This window comes from Mesoplodon bidens, assembly GCF_964165515.1.
Source record: "Mesoplodon bidens genome assembly, chromosome: 20".
Lineage (NCBI taxonomy): Eukaryota > Metazoa > Chordata > Mammalia > Artiodactyla > Ziphiidae > Mesoplodon > Mesoplodon bidens.
In genome coordinates, this window is record NC_138181.1 from 9,479,558 (window position 1) to 9,495,692 (window position 16,135).

The 16,135-nt window shown below is 48.0% G+C and overlaps 1 protein-coding gene across 7 annotated transcripts in view; it reads right to left on the reverse strand.

Annotated features, from left to right (window-relative positions):
* GPAT4 (glycerol-3-phosphate acyltransferase 4) overlaps positions 1 to 15,892 on the reverse strand; it is a 33,059-nt gene extending 17,167 nt beyond the window's left edge. Inside the window, exons 1-5 of one of the 7 annotated variants that reach the window (XM_081220769.1) lie at positions 15,804 to 15,823; positions 10,791 to 10,887; positions 10,195 to 10,272; positions 8,991 to 9,047; positions 1,528 to 2,517 (exon numbers count right to left, since the gene is read on the reverse strand). In XM_081220769.1, coding sequence (XP_081076895.1) covers positions 1,528 to 1,692 — 165 coding nt within the window. In that variant the 5' untranslated portion in view covers positions 1,693 to 2,517; positions 8,991 to 9,047; positions 10,195 to 10,272; positions 10,791 to 10,887; positions 15,804 to 15,823. Of the gene's footprint in view, positions 1 to 1,527; positions 2,518 to 8,990; positions 9,048 to 10,194; positions 10,273 to 10,790; positions 10,888 to 12,967; positions 13,050 to 15,803 lie in introns of those variants that run through there. The other 6 variants (XM_081220766.1, XM_081220767.1, XM_081220771.1 and 3 more) reach the window with 6 other exon arrangements.
* Between the last annotated feature and the right edge of the window lie 243 nt (positions 15,893 to 16,135).

Sequence of the window (16,135 nt, forward strand, 5' to 3'; positions counted from 1 at the left end):
GGTGACACTCAGCTGCTGGTCTCAGAGCACTCTCTGAGTAGCAAGACAACCCCAGAGACCATAGGTAGGGCTCAGAAATCTTACTGTTGAACGTAAGTACTTAAGTAAGTACAAGCGCACCACAGCAGCATTACGGACAGCAGCCGGAAGGTGAAAACGGCCCGTCAACGGATGAATGGATAAGCGGATTATGGTACAGACACACAGTGGAATATGACTCGGCCATAAAAACCAAAGTACTGAAACATGTTCCAAAGTTATGCTACGTGAAAGGAGCCAGTCACAAAAGAGCACACTTTATGTAATTCCATGAAAATGAAATATCCAGAATAGGTCAAGCCAGAGACAGAACACAGATTCACGGTTGTCAGAGCCGGGGGAGGGTAAGTGCTTAATGACTATGGGGCCTCCTTCCGGAGAGGTGAGAATGCTGTGGGGCCACACAGAGGTGGTGACCGTGCAATACTGCGACGACCGCAAGTGCCGGCGAACCGTTCCCTTTAAATGGTTACCTTTACGTTCTGTCAGCTTCACCTCAAGTTTTTTAATGTGGAAAAAGTCATATTCTTATATAAAATACCCAAACTCAAGATTCAGTAATATACCTAAAAATATTTCCTGCTGTAAGGTAGCATTTCATACAGCTCACTTCATCTTCCAGAGTCACTATGTCTTCACTGGTCAAGTCTATCACTGACAGATACCCTGGGCCACTGCAGAATTACAGGGAACCAAAGGAGAACGAGTGAGACTATTCTGAACCGTAAGATACTACCTGAACAAATATAACTGCGTTGTGTTTCCTAGCATGGTCTCAGCCGTGGAAAAGATGAACCTGAAGATGCGGTGACTACTGAAAACAGATCCTGCTAATAAATCACCACATCTCTGAAGAGGTAGTTAAAAGGCTGGTGGCAGACATCAACTCCCAGGAAATATTACTTCTCACTCATCTCCTTCCCACTGTGACTAGTTCTGTTCAGTGGTATCATGACTTAAGTTCTGACATATATTAAGAAATACACTCTTCTCCCCCTCTTTCAGAAAATAGAAAAATTCATCAGATGCCCTTTTCTGTTACTTCTTTTTGTCTGAAGTGCAAGAACATATTTAAGATAAACATTTGAAAGAGAGAAAAGACTCTCCCATACTCATCAGCCAGGGAATATGCCAGCAGCAGCTTTGAGTTGCAGTATCTGTTACATCACTGTCCGGCAGTGATTTTTTCTTTAATTCTAAGTCCCTCCGTTTGAAATAAACAGGCCAGGTGTGGGGTCATGGAATAGGTGCCTTTGCTCAGACAGACCAAACACACAAGTCCCTTAGCTCAACAGAAAGACGGCTGAAGGCTTTCACAAGCTCACGTTTAGTTATTCTTTCTACTCAAAATGCCACTTCCTTCCCATTCTCCCAACTCTCTCCACATCCAGCAGCGAGTTCACAATCAACCGGACAAGAATAACTCTTTTTGCTAATGGCACTTCTTCCCTCCTCTGTGAAGCAACCGTTTGTACACAGCACACTCACCGCAAAGATCTTTAACAAAGTTTTCATGTAGAGCTTTCGGATACCAAAGGAGACTCCGAAAATGGCGGGGACTATGATGAAAACCAGGACGAGGGTGAAGAGGACGGTCAGGGAGATGCCCAGGAGGTTGACAATCAGGCTGTCAAAAGGCAGCAACAGGAACATGGTGGAGGATGCAGGCCAGGCCAGCGCCCTCCTCCCCGCGAACAAAGCTCAGCCTCAGATGGTCCTCTCCGCCAGCACCGGCCTGGGGAGGGGCACCAACTCCATTCCCAAGTTCACGTCACTCGACGGCCGGAACAGAGAGCCTGGGAGTAGGAGGAGAGCAGAAGGGGGCCCCCGAGGCGGCCAGCCCTCCCCAGAAGAGACGGGCTGCAGGGGTGGACGGGGCAGGCTCAGCCTTCAGTGCCAGCATCCGAGGCCAGGCGGGGTGTCTGGGCGAGTGAGCGGCGAGGGCGCGATCTGGGTTCTGCTCCTCTCGCGCTGCTTCCAGAAGTTTTACTTTGTCTCTCGTCCAAGAGCATTTAGCAGATAAATCTCTCCTGAGGATGTGTCATTGCCAGAAGTACCAAGAAGAGTTCAACTTGGTGCCAGAAAAATGCTGACAACTCCAGTGGTGGGGGGGGGGGGTGATCGCTGGCACTTCCCACAGAAGGCTAGCGAACGTGAGTATGTGGAAATTAAATAACTGTGTTCCTTAAAACTCCTTCATAGGCTGAACATTGCGTCCATCGTAGAGCGTTCACACCTGGCCCCGTGCTTCCCCTGGAGAGGCTCCGGGCGCACTGCTCCCAGGACCCTCCTCTCTGGAGAGCTAAAGGCCGCGCCAGGAGGCCGCAGGTGCTGGCGCGGCACGCCTCATGCCGCCTGCGGCGCGTGGAATTCCAGACGCATCTGGCGCTGGTTTCCTCTGGATACTTTTCTCCCTAAGGCCCCCTTCTCAGCGGTGACCCGGGTCCTTGGCAAGAAGTTTCTCACATGCTGCCGAAGCTGGAGGTGGAAACAGAAACACCATCCGTCACACAAACACAAGCCAAGGGGAGAGACACCACGGTGCTCTGGGGTGGGGCCCGGCGCGTTTTAGGGTCAGCCTACAGCCCGTGCCGCTCTCACAACATCAAGGTCAAAGGGACTGCGCAGAGCAGCAGGCGGCAGACGCGCGTGTGGAGGAGAACCACAGATGTTGCACAGTTTTCAACCCCGATGAAACGATGACCTGTGGCCGCTCACACTTTTCTAATAGAAAATGTATGCATATTTGGGGTTAGTAGAGGCAAACTATTACGTATAGACTGGACGGACTACAAGGTCCTGCTGTAGAGCACAGGGAACTATATTCAATAGTTCAACCATAGTGGAAAAGAATACGAAAAAGAATGTGTACGTATAACTGAGTCACTCGGCTGCACGGCAGAAACTAACCCAACATTGTACGTCAACTATACTTCAATTAAAAAAAAATCAACACCTTAGACTTCAAACAGAAGAAAAAGAAAATACACGGACATAAGACGCATCTCAAAAGACAAGGAGGGTATACTCGGCGGAGCACACGTGCCTCCTACCTGTCCCCCACTGCCCAGAGTTCTTGTCCACAGATGCAACCGCATCACCAGCTTCGTATTCTTCCTGAGATGTTCTACGCACACACGAGGAAATCACTCCGGCCCACCTCGCACCCAGGCAACAGTCATGACGGCACACCGCGAACACTGCTTTTTGTTTTGTCTTGTAGCTTAACATGTCTTGGGATAGTGTCCCCGCAGTGCACACGGAGCTCCCTTACTCTTTGCAGGTGCACAGTTCTCAACCGTAAGAATGTTCCCTGATTTGGTTAACTGCTTTCCTGAGGTTGGACACCAATGGTTCTACCCTTTTTTTGTTATAAATAATGTAATGAATGTGCCTACATGATTTAGCATACAAAATGCACATGCAAACATATTTGCAGGATCAATTCCTAGAAATGGAATTGCAGGGGAAAAGGAAATCTAGGTTTTAAAAAAATAGTAACTCTTGTTTTTATTCATTTCCCCCCAGATTTACTGACATTTAACTGACAGATAACACTGAGCACGTCTGCAGAGTACAAAGCACGATTGATACACCTACATATTGCACACCTGCATATCGCAACGTGACATCCACAGAGTATTAGCCAAATATTTACCTGTTTTGTGTGTGTGGTGGGAACATCTAAGATCTACCCTCTCAGCAACTTTCAAGTATCTAATACAGTACTGTTAACTATAATCACCACACTGTACATTAGATCCCCAGAACTTATTCATTTTATAACGGGAAGTTTCTACCCTTTGCCCAACATTTCCCAACTTCTCCTACCCCTTGATCCCGGGTAACCACCATTCTTTTCTCTGTTTCTACAAGTTCATATTTTCTGGATTCCACATTTATGTGAGAATACACAGTATTTGTCTTTCGCTTCTGACTTAGGAAATACAGTTTTAGTATTACAAGATATTGTCGTATTTTCTACATAGATTAACTCCTCCAGCCTTTCTGGCCACTCTTTTTTTTTTTCTTCTTTAAGACTATTTACATTGGGGATCACACTTGGTGTTGTACATTCTATGGGTTTCGACAAATGTATAATGACACGTATCCACCACTAAGGTACCACACAGAATATTTTCACTGCTCTAAAAATCCTCTGTGCTCAGATTATTCATCCCTACCTACCCGCAACCCCTGGCAATCACTGGTCTTTTCACTGTCTCCATAGTTTGGCTTTTCCCAGAATGTCATATGGTTGGAATCACAGAGTAGGCAGCCTTCTTGGCTTCTTTTACTTAATACAGCCACTTATTTTTTTAAATTTCACTATTTCAATTTTATATTACGCATTCTTAACCACAAGTTACCACTCCAAGTTCTGAACTTGGGAGCATCCTGTCACGTCTCTCTGGCCAACATTGTGGCCTCACGCCAATCACCTTCTGGCTCGGTTCCAATACTTCTAGAAGTTCAAGAAATGGAACGAATGAACAGGTGACCGACTTCACCCTGAGTTCTGTCCAGTGCTGTTCAGAACTCAAAGCCCTTTCTCATGTTATCTCACAACCTGTCGGTATGTATTCTTTCCATTTTACCAGTTAGGAAACTAAGCGAGGGAGACACGGATCCCGTTGTCTGACTCCTAACTGCTCCCATGACATCCCACACACCTAGCAATTCAATTAAAAAGACAGCGTTTCAGTGGCAGGGATCCTCCACTTCTTCCACTTTCACGTGACCATTATCACTGCTAACGTTCACTGACCGCTCACAGCACGGACGCTGAGCGGATACAACAAGCACCGTGCACACGCCGGCCTCACTGAATGCCTACAACAGCCCCACAGGGGAGTTACCATCGCCGCTAGGAGAGGTGAGGGGGCGGAGGCTTAGAGGACAAGGTCACCGGAGTCACACGGCTATAAACGGCACAGGAGGGATTTGGACAAGTGCGCCTGTCTCACAGCCCCGCTCTTTAACCACCAGGCCCTCCTAGCTTTCAAACTACCTTGAGCTACATTAACACTTCCTTCACGCCAGGCCTGCTCGAGAGAACTTCCTGCCATCAGAGAAAAACCACAAGGCAAACCTGAATTCATGCATCGGAATTTGGTGTTCTCAGAATCCAGGGTACAAACCTGCTCGTTCATTTTTATAAACTGGCCAAGCTGACAGTACACGCCAGATTTCTAATGACATCCCAACGGACGTTCAGGAAATTCGATGTGTTTCTGAGACTTGAGTCACTTCGCTGAGCCACTGTATTCCTTAAACCTGTCCGGTTCCAGGGCCACGCCTCTGTCCCACTCTCCCAGCCCTGTCCCACTGCACAGCTGCTGTCATATTAGCCAAGGTTACCTTGAGTTCCGTGAACCTAACGTGACCAACACCGGGGTCCCTTGGACGTCCCAAGCCAGAGCTTAGACCTCTTTCCTCTGGATCACAATCAACTGAGAATTCCCAAGGTTATTCTGGGTTCGTGTCCCCACAACATCAAAGTAAACACATTTAGCAATAATTTCATCACCTAATTCAGAGGGGGACACACCAGGCCCACAGGACAAACCTGGGCCAGTTTTTACAAGGCTCGTGTCCTAGGAACGGTGTTTACATCTTGAAAGAGTTGTAAAAAAAAAAAAAAAAAAAAAAAAAAAGAATAACATGTGACAGAGACCACGGCCAGCAAAACCTCAACTACTTACTATCTGACCCTTTACGGCAACAGTGTGCAGACCTCTGTCCCGGCTGCTCTTTCCTCCCCTCCGAGGCAGCGACCTCCCCCTGTTGCCCTCCGCTCCCCGCACCCCCAGAGACTCCAGAACTCGCAACAGCAACTAGCCAAACAAGTTCCGTGGCCAACATTAAACAATGCTCCCGTGAATTCTTAGAGGCAAAGATGAGGCCAGCACACTGCGGTTATGAAACAGGCCTCCAAACATCCTGCCGGACTAGCGGACCAGCCATCACAGCCAGAGGTGCTGGCGTCTTAAGGCCCCTTAACACAGACTTTGGTCTCTGGAAGTATCGGGAAACTGCTCACATGAGAACTCCATCACACCACAATTTCTAGATAAATGCTCTTGTAAGAGAGGCTATCACTTTGCCTGAAGTAAACATAACCACGACTCCTTGGCAGGAGGCAGGGGAAGTTATCAGCTCAAAGCACTAGTTACCCCTTCTCTTCCATTCCACACCTTTCAGCCAAATCCACTGAGAGTCGCTTGGACCAATGTTCCCCCAACAGTCCACATGGTCCAGAGAAAAAGAGGAGACCCAACTAGTTCTGAGCCTTTTAGGAGGGAAGATGGCCTCATCCTAGGAGTATGACAGTCCACCACTAAGCTAATGAAACTCTTCAACCCACTGAATGGCAAATCTGGGCCCCAAAATGGCCCACTTTCCAGAGCTTCTCAGTTCTCAGGGTGACGACATCAGGGCACATACTGTGTGCCACACACCATATTAGGCACTCAGTGCCTAGAGACAAGTATCCAGCAAACGGGCACATACAGTCATCACTTCCCACTTCGATGACTGTCAACAAGAAGAGAGTCCTGGGTGGAGAAAGAGGAACCCTCCTGCGCTGTTGGTGGGAGCGTAAACTGGTGCAGTCATGACAGAAACCAGTACGGAGGTTTCTCAGAAAACTAAAAACAGAGCTACCACATGATCCAGCAATCCCACTCCTGGGCATTTATGCAAAGAAAACAAAAACATGAACTCGAAAAGATCCATGCACCCCAATGTTCACTGAAATATTATTTACAATAGCCAAGATACAGAAGCACCCTAAGGGTCCATCAAGAGATAAATGGGCAAAGAAGATGTTTGACATATATGCAATGGAATACTATTCAGCCATAAAAAAGAATGAAAATTTTGCCATTGGCAGCAACATGGATGAACTTGGAGGGCATTACGCTAAGTGACATAAGTCAGACACAGAAAGACAAATGCTGTGTGGCTATCACTTACATGCGGAACCTAAAAAATACAACAAACTAGTGAATATAACAAAAAAGAAGGAGACTCACAGATATAGAGGGCAAACTCGTGGTTATCGGTGAGGAGGGAGAAGGTGTACTATAGGGGTAAGAGGTACAAACTATTAGGTATAAAACAAGCTACAAGGGTCTACGGTACAACACTGAGGATGCAGTCAATATTCTACAATAACTATAAATGGAGTAAAACCTTTAAACATCGTGAATCACTATCTTGTACATCTGTAACTTACATAATATTGTACATCAACTACACCTCAACTAAAAAAAAAAAAGGACTATAAGAGTCCTGGAAGAGAAAATAAAGGAGGGAACTTACAAAATTTAAATCAGGGCTTCTAAACCAGTTCTGACTCGATCACAAGGCAGGGACTACTATGATTTGCAGCTATAGAAACTTCTTTTCTGCTAGCTCTCCATGACTCTGTGACACATCCTACACTTCAGGAGACCATACCTACTACCAGAATATGTCCAGAGACATGCCACATACGAACTCAAAAAGGAGAAGATATGCCATTTTATTAAAAATAAGTGCTTAGGGGCTTCCCTGGTGGCGCAGTGGTTGAGAGTCCGCCTGCCGATGCAGGGGACACGGGTTCGTGCCCTGGTCCAGGAAGATCCCACAGGCCGCAGAGCGGCTAGGCCCGTGAGCCATGGCCGCTGAGCCTGCGCGTCCGGAGCCTGTGCTCCGCAACGGGAGAGGCCACAACAGTGAGAGACCCGCGTACCGCAAAAACAACAACAACAACAAAACCCCCCAAAAACAGGGATAATGCATTTTTAAAGCACACTAAGCACAGTGTCTGTTATATATATTAGATCTCAATAAATGGTACATATTATCACGTCATTACGATCAGAAGACACCCAGAGTACTGTCTGCAGTTCTAAGTACCAAACTTTTTAAGAGGGCTAGATAGAGAGGAAGGCATTTCAAAGTATGTCACAAAACCCACAAACCAAAAACTACTCCGTGGTGCCCAGCAAGCACTAAGTGCTCATACAAAGGTCAGCTGTAAAGCCAAGAAATGTGAATTAAAAGTACAGTGAGGGGGGCTTCCCTGGTGGCGCAGTGGTTGAGAGTCCGCCTGCCGATGCAGGGGACACGGGTTCGTGCCCCGGTCCGGGAAGATCCCACATGCCACGGAGCGGCTGGGCCCGTGAGCCATGGCCGCTGAGCCTGCGCGTCCGGAGCCTGTGCTCCGCAACGGGAGAGGCCACAACGGTGAGAGGCCCGCGTACCGCAAAAAAAAAAAAAAAAAAAAGTACAGTGAGGGACAAAAAAAGTTTCTTATAACCCACGCTGTTGGTGAAAATGAGAAAATACCCTCAAATGCTGCCTGGAGTGTACAATGGTACAACCTCTATGCAGAACAATTCGGCAACCACCGTCAGAACTTGAGATACATATAACCTTAGATCCAGCAACTCTACTTCTAAAAACTTATGCTAACGATAAACTGCAACAGTAGTTCTCAACCAGGGACGACTGACTGTAGCCCCCTGGGGAACATCTGGTAATGTCTGCAGACATTTGTGACTGTCCTAACTTGGGATGGGGGGCTCCTGGCATCCATCGCTGACTGCGGACAGGGATGCTGCTAAACGTCCTAAAAAGCCCAGGCCGCCCCTGCCACCACAAGGAAGTATCCAGCCCCAAATGGCAACAGTGCGGAGGCTGAGAAACCCTGTGCTAAGTGAGGTATGTGCAAGGTTACTGACTCAGTACTGTCTGTAATATCAAGAGAAACATCACTGTCCGTTAGTCAAGGATATAGTGGAATACTAGTCATTTGTTTAAAAAAAAAAAGAGAGAGTGAGACATCTACATATGCACCGAGAAGAAACAACCTCCCAGTGAGATGCAGAACAAGGTCCACTGCAAATACCAACTGTGAGGGAGGGAGGAAAGGGACAAATACATACAGTGTGCGTGTGGACCTGCAAAGACACACATCTCTGGGAAGAGACACAGGAGACTGGCAATGGCAGCTGCCTCTAGGAATGGAAGGAAGGCATCACTTTATCTCTTTGGTACTTTTAAAACTGTATTTATCATTTTGAATAGGTAACAGACTCATGATTCAAGAATCAGAACAAACACATCAGGGTTTGAATCCTCACTCGATCACTGAACTGGCAGTGTGAGTGTGACTTTGCGTGAATTACTTAATCTCTTTTAAACTTCTGCTCAACATCTACTAAAAAGACTGTTCACATTTCACAGTGCCTAGAACAAGGTAAATGTTCAAAATACATTAACTGTTATTACTGCTACACTAAGTGCCTGTTATTATGAAAGAGAAGGGGGCACGGGAAGGTATTTCCCAAGAAGTCACGACATTACACTGACAAGAAATGTCTTTCAACACCACTCCTGCCTAGAGGTGTTTACAATCCCTAAGGTAGCTGGCGCAAACCACAGCTTTATTAGTGAATCACTGAGAATTCTAAGACAAGCTCCTCTCATGGCTTAAATTATTATTATTTTTATTTATTTATTTTTTTTTGCGGTAGGCGGGCCTCTCACTGTTGTGGCCTCTCCCCTTGCAGAGCACAGGCTCCGGACGCGCAGGCCCAGCGGCCATGGCTCACGGGCCCAGCCGCTCCGCGGCATGTGGGATCCTCCCGGACCGGGGCACGAACCCGTGTCCCCTGCATCGGCAGGCGGACTCTCAACCACTGCGCCACCAGGGAAGCCCTTAAATTATTGAGGCTTGGAAGAGGTGAGTGACGAGACAAGCTACAAAAGTGGCCAGTAACAGAGGCAGGACTAGAACTTACGTGTGCCCCCAACCCCCGTCTTGTGGTCTTCCCGCTCCCCAGGCTGGCCTCTCCTTTGCTTTGGGGCAGGTCACACTTGAGAGCAAAGCCGTCCATTGTTCCTAGTTTACTGTGTCAGGTCAGACCCAGCAAATGCCCCCATTCCGAGGCGACGGTAAATAACTGCACGTACACAGAGGAAATGTACCCTGGGGGGAGTCTGATGTCAAGCATGTCAGAGTAGTGGCGTATAAGAAATATGCCTGCATAGGACGCTGCTGCTTAGGAGGAAAGGTGTAAGAATGTTTCCAAGGAGTTGGGACAGCACAGAGCTGCTAGGCGAAGTGAACCCGAACTGCTGAAAAACCAGGGATATGCTTACCACCGACAGCAATCCTGGATGAAACAGATGGTCCAAGACAAAGCCAGGATATGTCAGGCTCAAGGATGACTCAAGTCACTAGGAAGAAGACAGGAACATGGTCAGTTTCAGGGTCTTGGTCTTAACTCAGGTCATTCTGACCCTAAGTACTTTCCCCTTGCCTAGAAAGGCCTCACGTCAGCTGGACGTGGGTAACAAGAAACGTGGTACCAAGTTCAACCCAAAGCAACATAACCTGCAAAGCTGGAAAAGAAACACAGGACAAAGATACAGGATGCACTGACATCCTGGGGCCATCAGTTTAGGAAAGGACAGTTTCCTTTGCTGGGGCTATAAGACCCAAGAGGTTTCCTTACCCAACCCGAACACTGCTCTCAGAGTTCCATTTCAAAAGCGGTGCTTTGACATCTGAGTACTGTCTATGTAACTGGAAGCAACTTCCTGGCCTTCTTTTTTCAAAAATGTGTGCCTGGTTTATTTTACTTGGCATCATCACTCTGAGAATCACTCATGCTGCTGCCCGTGTCAACAGTTCACTCCCCACTGCCGAGCTGTGTCCCTTGGTAGAACAGGCCACAGCTTCTTTATTCACTCACCTGGTGACGGGTCCTTCCAGTTGGGGACTGTTACAAATAAAGTCGCTATCTACAAGCCTTGCATGGACATACACTTTCATTTCTCCGGCGTAAATACCTAGGAGTGGAATGACGCGAGTGTACGTTTAGCTTTTAATGAAACGGCCAAACCGGCTTCTGAACTGGTTGTACCATCTTGCATTAATTCTCACCAGCAGTGTCTGAAAGTTCCACGTGCGCTATGTCTTCACCAACACTCAATATGATCAGTCTTTCTAACTCTAGACATGCTAATGGATGTTAGGTGGTACCTCACGGTTTTAATTTGTTTCCCTCATGACCAATGATATGAAGCATCTTCCATGTGCTTATTGGCCACCTGTAATATCCTCTCTGGTGAAGCGCTCAGATCTTCTGCCTACTTTTTATCAGGTTATTTCATTATTGAGTTTTATCACTAGCCATTTTTTAAAAGTCAAACCTTCCCCCCCGCCATGACTAAGCAGTCTCTTTACAATGAGAAAGCATTTCATCACAAAGGCACGACACTGGTGACACATCAGACTTCTTGGTTCAACTTGCCACAAGGTTGAAACAACCCTAACTGTGCAAAGAAAAGTCATCAAAACCACAAACTCTGCCTTCACGTCAGACCTGTACTTTACCAGGAACATAAAACGCTCTTTCGTCTCTATGCTCAGCTGACAGTGATTCTGCACCGTGCAACACAGGAGCCGCGAACCACGTCTGACCCTTGAGCACTGGAGCTGTGGCTGGTCTAAACTGAAATGTGTTGTAAATGTAAAACAGACGCTGGAATTTCAGTGAATTAGGGTCAAAAAAATGAATGTGGAAGATCTCGTTAATGATTTGTACACTGATTACATGTTGAAGTGATATTCTACATAATCTGGGTTAAATAAAATACATTATTAAACTTATCTTCACCTGTTTCTTTTTACTTTTTTTAAAGTGGCTACTACAAAATTTAAAAAACTGTACATGTGGTTTGTTATGTTTCTATTGGATAGCACTGACCACAGAGTTTTAAGGCAGACCCTGAAAATACTGTATCTCCAACGGGTAAGGGAAAAAATACATACATATAGTATCTTCCCCGCCCTACTCCTGCGAGGTGTGAAGGCAACAGTGCAAAGGAAGGGGCTGAGAACTGGACTCAGGAGTCCTCTGAGGTTGGAGGCCCAGCTCTGTTACTCTCTGCTCTGTGTGACTTTCAGTAAGTCATTCACCTTCTGTGGATTCTAGTTTCCTCACCAGCTTTTTCGTTTCTGTTTTTTTAATTCAAAAAGTCAACAAAAGCGTATCATGTGCCTACTTTTTATAAAGCATCACCCTAGAATTGCAGATCTTGAGCTAACAGTTTAATAGAAGGCAAACACACTAACAACTATTATGAAGACAAAATAAAAAGAGCCCCCAGAGAGAGCAAACCAGCGTGTACGGCTGGGTGGCGTGTGCATGTATCAATGTGTTTTAAAGGAGAGAGTACCTTTAAGGACTTACGAAAAACTCCAAGCACTTACAACACTCCTCCTAACTCTAAAATTCTGTGCTCTTAAAAAGCATTCATGGGCTTCCCTGGTGGCGCAGTGGTTGAGAATCTGCCTGCTAATGCAGGGGACACGGGTTCAAGCCCTGGTCTGGGAAGATCCCACATGCCGCAGAGTGGCTAGGCCCGTCAGCCACAACTACTGAGCCTGTGCGTCTGGAGCCTGTGCTCCACAACAAGAGAGGCCGCGATAGTGAGAGGCCTGCGTACCGCGATGAAGAGTGGCCCCCGCTTGCCACAACTAGAGAAAGCCCTCGCACAGAAACGAAGACCCAACACAGCCATAAATAAATAAATAAATAAATAAATACACAAATGTGGGGTTAAAAAGAAGAAAAGAAAAGGTTGGCCCAGTTTTCATCATTAAAAAAAAAAAAGCATTCATCATGCTATAGAGTAAGCATTATTATACAGGGAACTGATGACATTTGCTCAGGTCCTCCCCATGAGTGTAATGATACAGTAAGAAGTAAATGGCATGCCATGATGAGGTTGTTTTACGTGAAGAAACAATTCTGCAGTACAGCTCAAGCTTAACCAGGACCAAATATTCTCCAACACACACCAACCCCTCCACCAAAACATACAATTCCCCCACCCCCTCACGTCTTCAGGGGCAGTGATTTACCAAGACACCCTGATCCTGTTCATTTGAGCGTCATTTCCATAAACTGGATGTGCACGACAACTACTGTATTTAGGTCACAAACTCACAGAAGAAAGTCCATTCTGAAAGTAAATTTATAAACAATTATGTCATATCATATAAACTGAACTTACAAGCAAACTCCAAGAAGTCTATATACATACATCCCTTGTTCACAGCATCCCTCGGGCAGCATTTAAAGGTAAAAAAAATTGAGGCCTGGCTTCCCTGGTTGCGCAGTGGTTGAGTCCGCCTGCCGATGCAGGGGACACGGGTTCATGCCCCGGTCTGGGAGGATCCCACATGCCGCAGAGCAGCTGGGCCCGTGAGCCATGGCCGATGAGCCTGCGCGTCCGGAGCCTGTGCTCCGCAACGGGAGAGGCCACAACAGTGAGAGGCCCGCGTACCGCAAAAAAAAAAAAATTGAGGCCCAAGTACTGAATTTAGTGTCTTTCTTGAGGTACGGAAACTTAATTGCCTAAAGTGTGCTAGGAAATGCAGACCATAGTTTTGTTTAAAAAAAAAAAAAAAAAAAAAAAAAAAGCCTAACCCATGATGCACCCAGCCCAGGATTCTTACCTGCTCATGGCAAGGAAGGGTTTTTTTTGTTTGTTTTTTTCTTGCAGTACGCGGGCCTCTCACTGCTGTGGCCTCTCCCGTTGCGGAGCACAGGCTCCGGACGCGCAGGCTCAGCGGCCATGGCTCGCGGGCCCAGCCGCTCCGCGGCATGTGGGATCCTCCCGGACCGGGGCACGAACCCGTGTCCTCTGCATCGGCAAGCGGATTCTCAACCACTGCGCCACCAGGGAAGCCCCAAGGAAGGATGTTTTCATGGGAGGGTGCTACTGTTCTCTCGGCCACAAGGGCATAACATCAGGGGTACACCCCCTAAAAATCATTCCAGTTTCCCTTAGTCACTCTTCATTCAATAGCTATGAATGTCATCTAAATCTTTTAAAGCCTGTGCTTATTCTGTTTGGAATTCCACTTTTAAGGTCAGCATCTTCCCACATTTCCTAAAAGCTATGATGAGAACTCCTCAACTTGTCCCAAATCCAGCTTAAGCAATCATTTAAGGCCTATCCCCTAGTTTCATTATTCCAGATTTTGCTGGAAAGGTTCCTATCTGCCTACCCAAGCCCTTCATCGGAAGAGTTTTCAGTCACAGCCCTTCCACACATTTCTCTTTCCCACAGGAAACAACATAAACGCAAGCAGCATGGTACAGGAGAAAGACTAGATGCGGAGTTGGGAGATGTCTTTTCCAGCCTCAGTTCAACCTCTCATTCCCTGTAGATCTGGACAAGTCACTGAACCTCTGTGGGCCTTGAGGGCTCATCAAAAAGGAAAAAGACAGGGCTTCCCTGGTGGCGCAGCGGTTGAGAATCTGCCTGCCGATACAGGGGACACGGGTTCGTGCCCCAGTCCGGGAAGATCCCACATACCGCGGAGCGGCTGGGCCCGTGAGCCATGGCCGCTGAGCCTGCGTGTCCGGAGCCTGTGCTCCGCAACGGGAGAGGCCACAACAGTGAGAGGCCCGCATAACTCAAAAAAATAAAAGAAAAAAACAAGATGATCTGGAAGTTCTCATCCACATCTTCTGTTTTAACCTGTCCTCCAGCCGCTTAATTATTTTAGATGCCCTTTTCTGGTGCTTCTCCAATGCTATTATGTATTTCGGACTTGAAGGACTTGTAATAGACTATGTCCCAATAAAAGTAAGTTATGGCTTTACTCCATAAAGCCATAAAGTAAGATTTTTATTTTGACTCTCAAGCTACTTTTGACATCAAGGATTTATCCCAGAGATATGGGGGCGCGCGGAAGAGGGATGTGGATTAGACATGCTCAGTCATAGGTGAGTTCTTGAGGCTGGATGATGGGTACATGCTGGTTCACTATTCTATCTACTTTTCCATGTCTGAAATTCTCCATAATACAAGGTTGAAAAAACATCACTGTCAAAGTGAGAAAATAATACCGAACTGGCATGAATACAGGACTCTTTTCTACCATCTCTGGCATAAGGACAATTGCTTTTCATAACGTTTCCCTTGGGTTAAGATAGAGTCTACAAGACATGAAACTAAACAGAGGTACTCAAACTTCAGCCAAAATGAAGGAAAATGAACCAGAAAGCAAATTCTTCAACGGATCTCAAGAAACTTATCAGCGAGAAGGTCCGCGGCACAGAGGCCTTGAGCAGTGAGGCACTGGTATCTAGTACAGCATGGAGCTTACTGCCACAGAACTACAGTATGTTTCATACGGTATATTTTCCCTAACTTTTCAACTGCGAAAAGTTAAAGCCCTCTGTGACACGGAGAGTGAGGAAATAAGACCCTCCTCTAGGAGGATGCTTCGCAGGGCGTGAAATCAAAACGGAAAGGCAAGGGATATCGAGGGTTAAGAAATCCTGAAGAAAGCAAAATGGGGATCCTCTGGAGAACAGGAGCGGAAAACGTACATCCCAGGGACACCAAAGAACTTGAGCAGTCACGGTGAAGGCGCTTCCCCGTGATCTCTCATCCTCCCGAGCGCGCGGAGGGCAGGCCGTGGGGGCCGGGATTCGGCAGGACACGCGGGGGCGCGGGCCGGAGTGCGCCGCGGGGACTGGCGGGCCCGCTCCGCCGCAGGGAGGGCGGCACGTTCCGGCGCCGGGAACCCCCAGGCAGCGGCAATGGTGCCTCCCAACACCGGGACGGGGGGGCGCAGGGAGCGGGGTCGCCCGACCGCAGCCCTCACGGGCGCCGGCCCAAACCCCAGCTCCCGCAGAGGCCCGTGACCTTCAGGAACGGGCCGGCCGGACCGTACTCACCTACCTCGAGGAGCCAGGAGGCAAATCCCTCCGGGGACCGTCTGCCCCGCCCTCGCCGCCGCCGGCCGAGGCGTGCGTAAGGACGTGCGCGCGCCCGCCCTTTGTCTATGCCGCCTTGACGTGACCTTCGCGTCCAGTCTCCACCCTCCCGTCGTCTAACCTCACGCCCCGTACCCACGCGCTGGCGCGCGCCCGGTCGGGCTAGGCGGGACCCCGAGGGGCGGGGAGATGGGGCGGGGCGCCGGGAGATGAGCAGACGGGGCGCCAAGCCTTGGGCCGGGGAGGCGGGGAGGCGGGGCGCCGAGGGGAGGGGCGCTGGGGAGGCGGGGCTC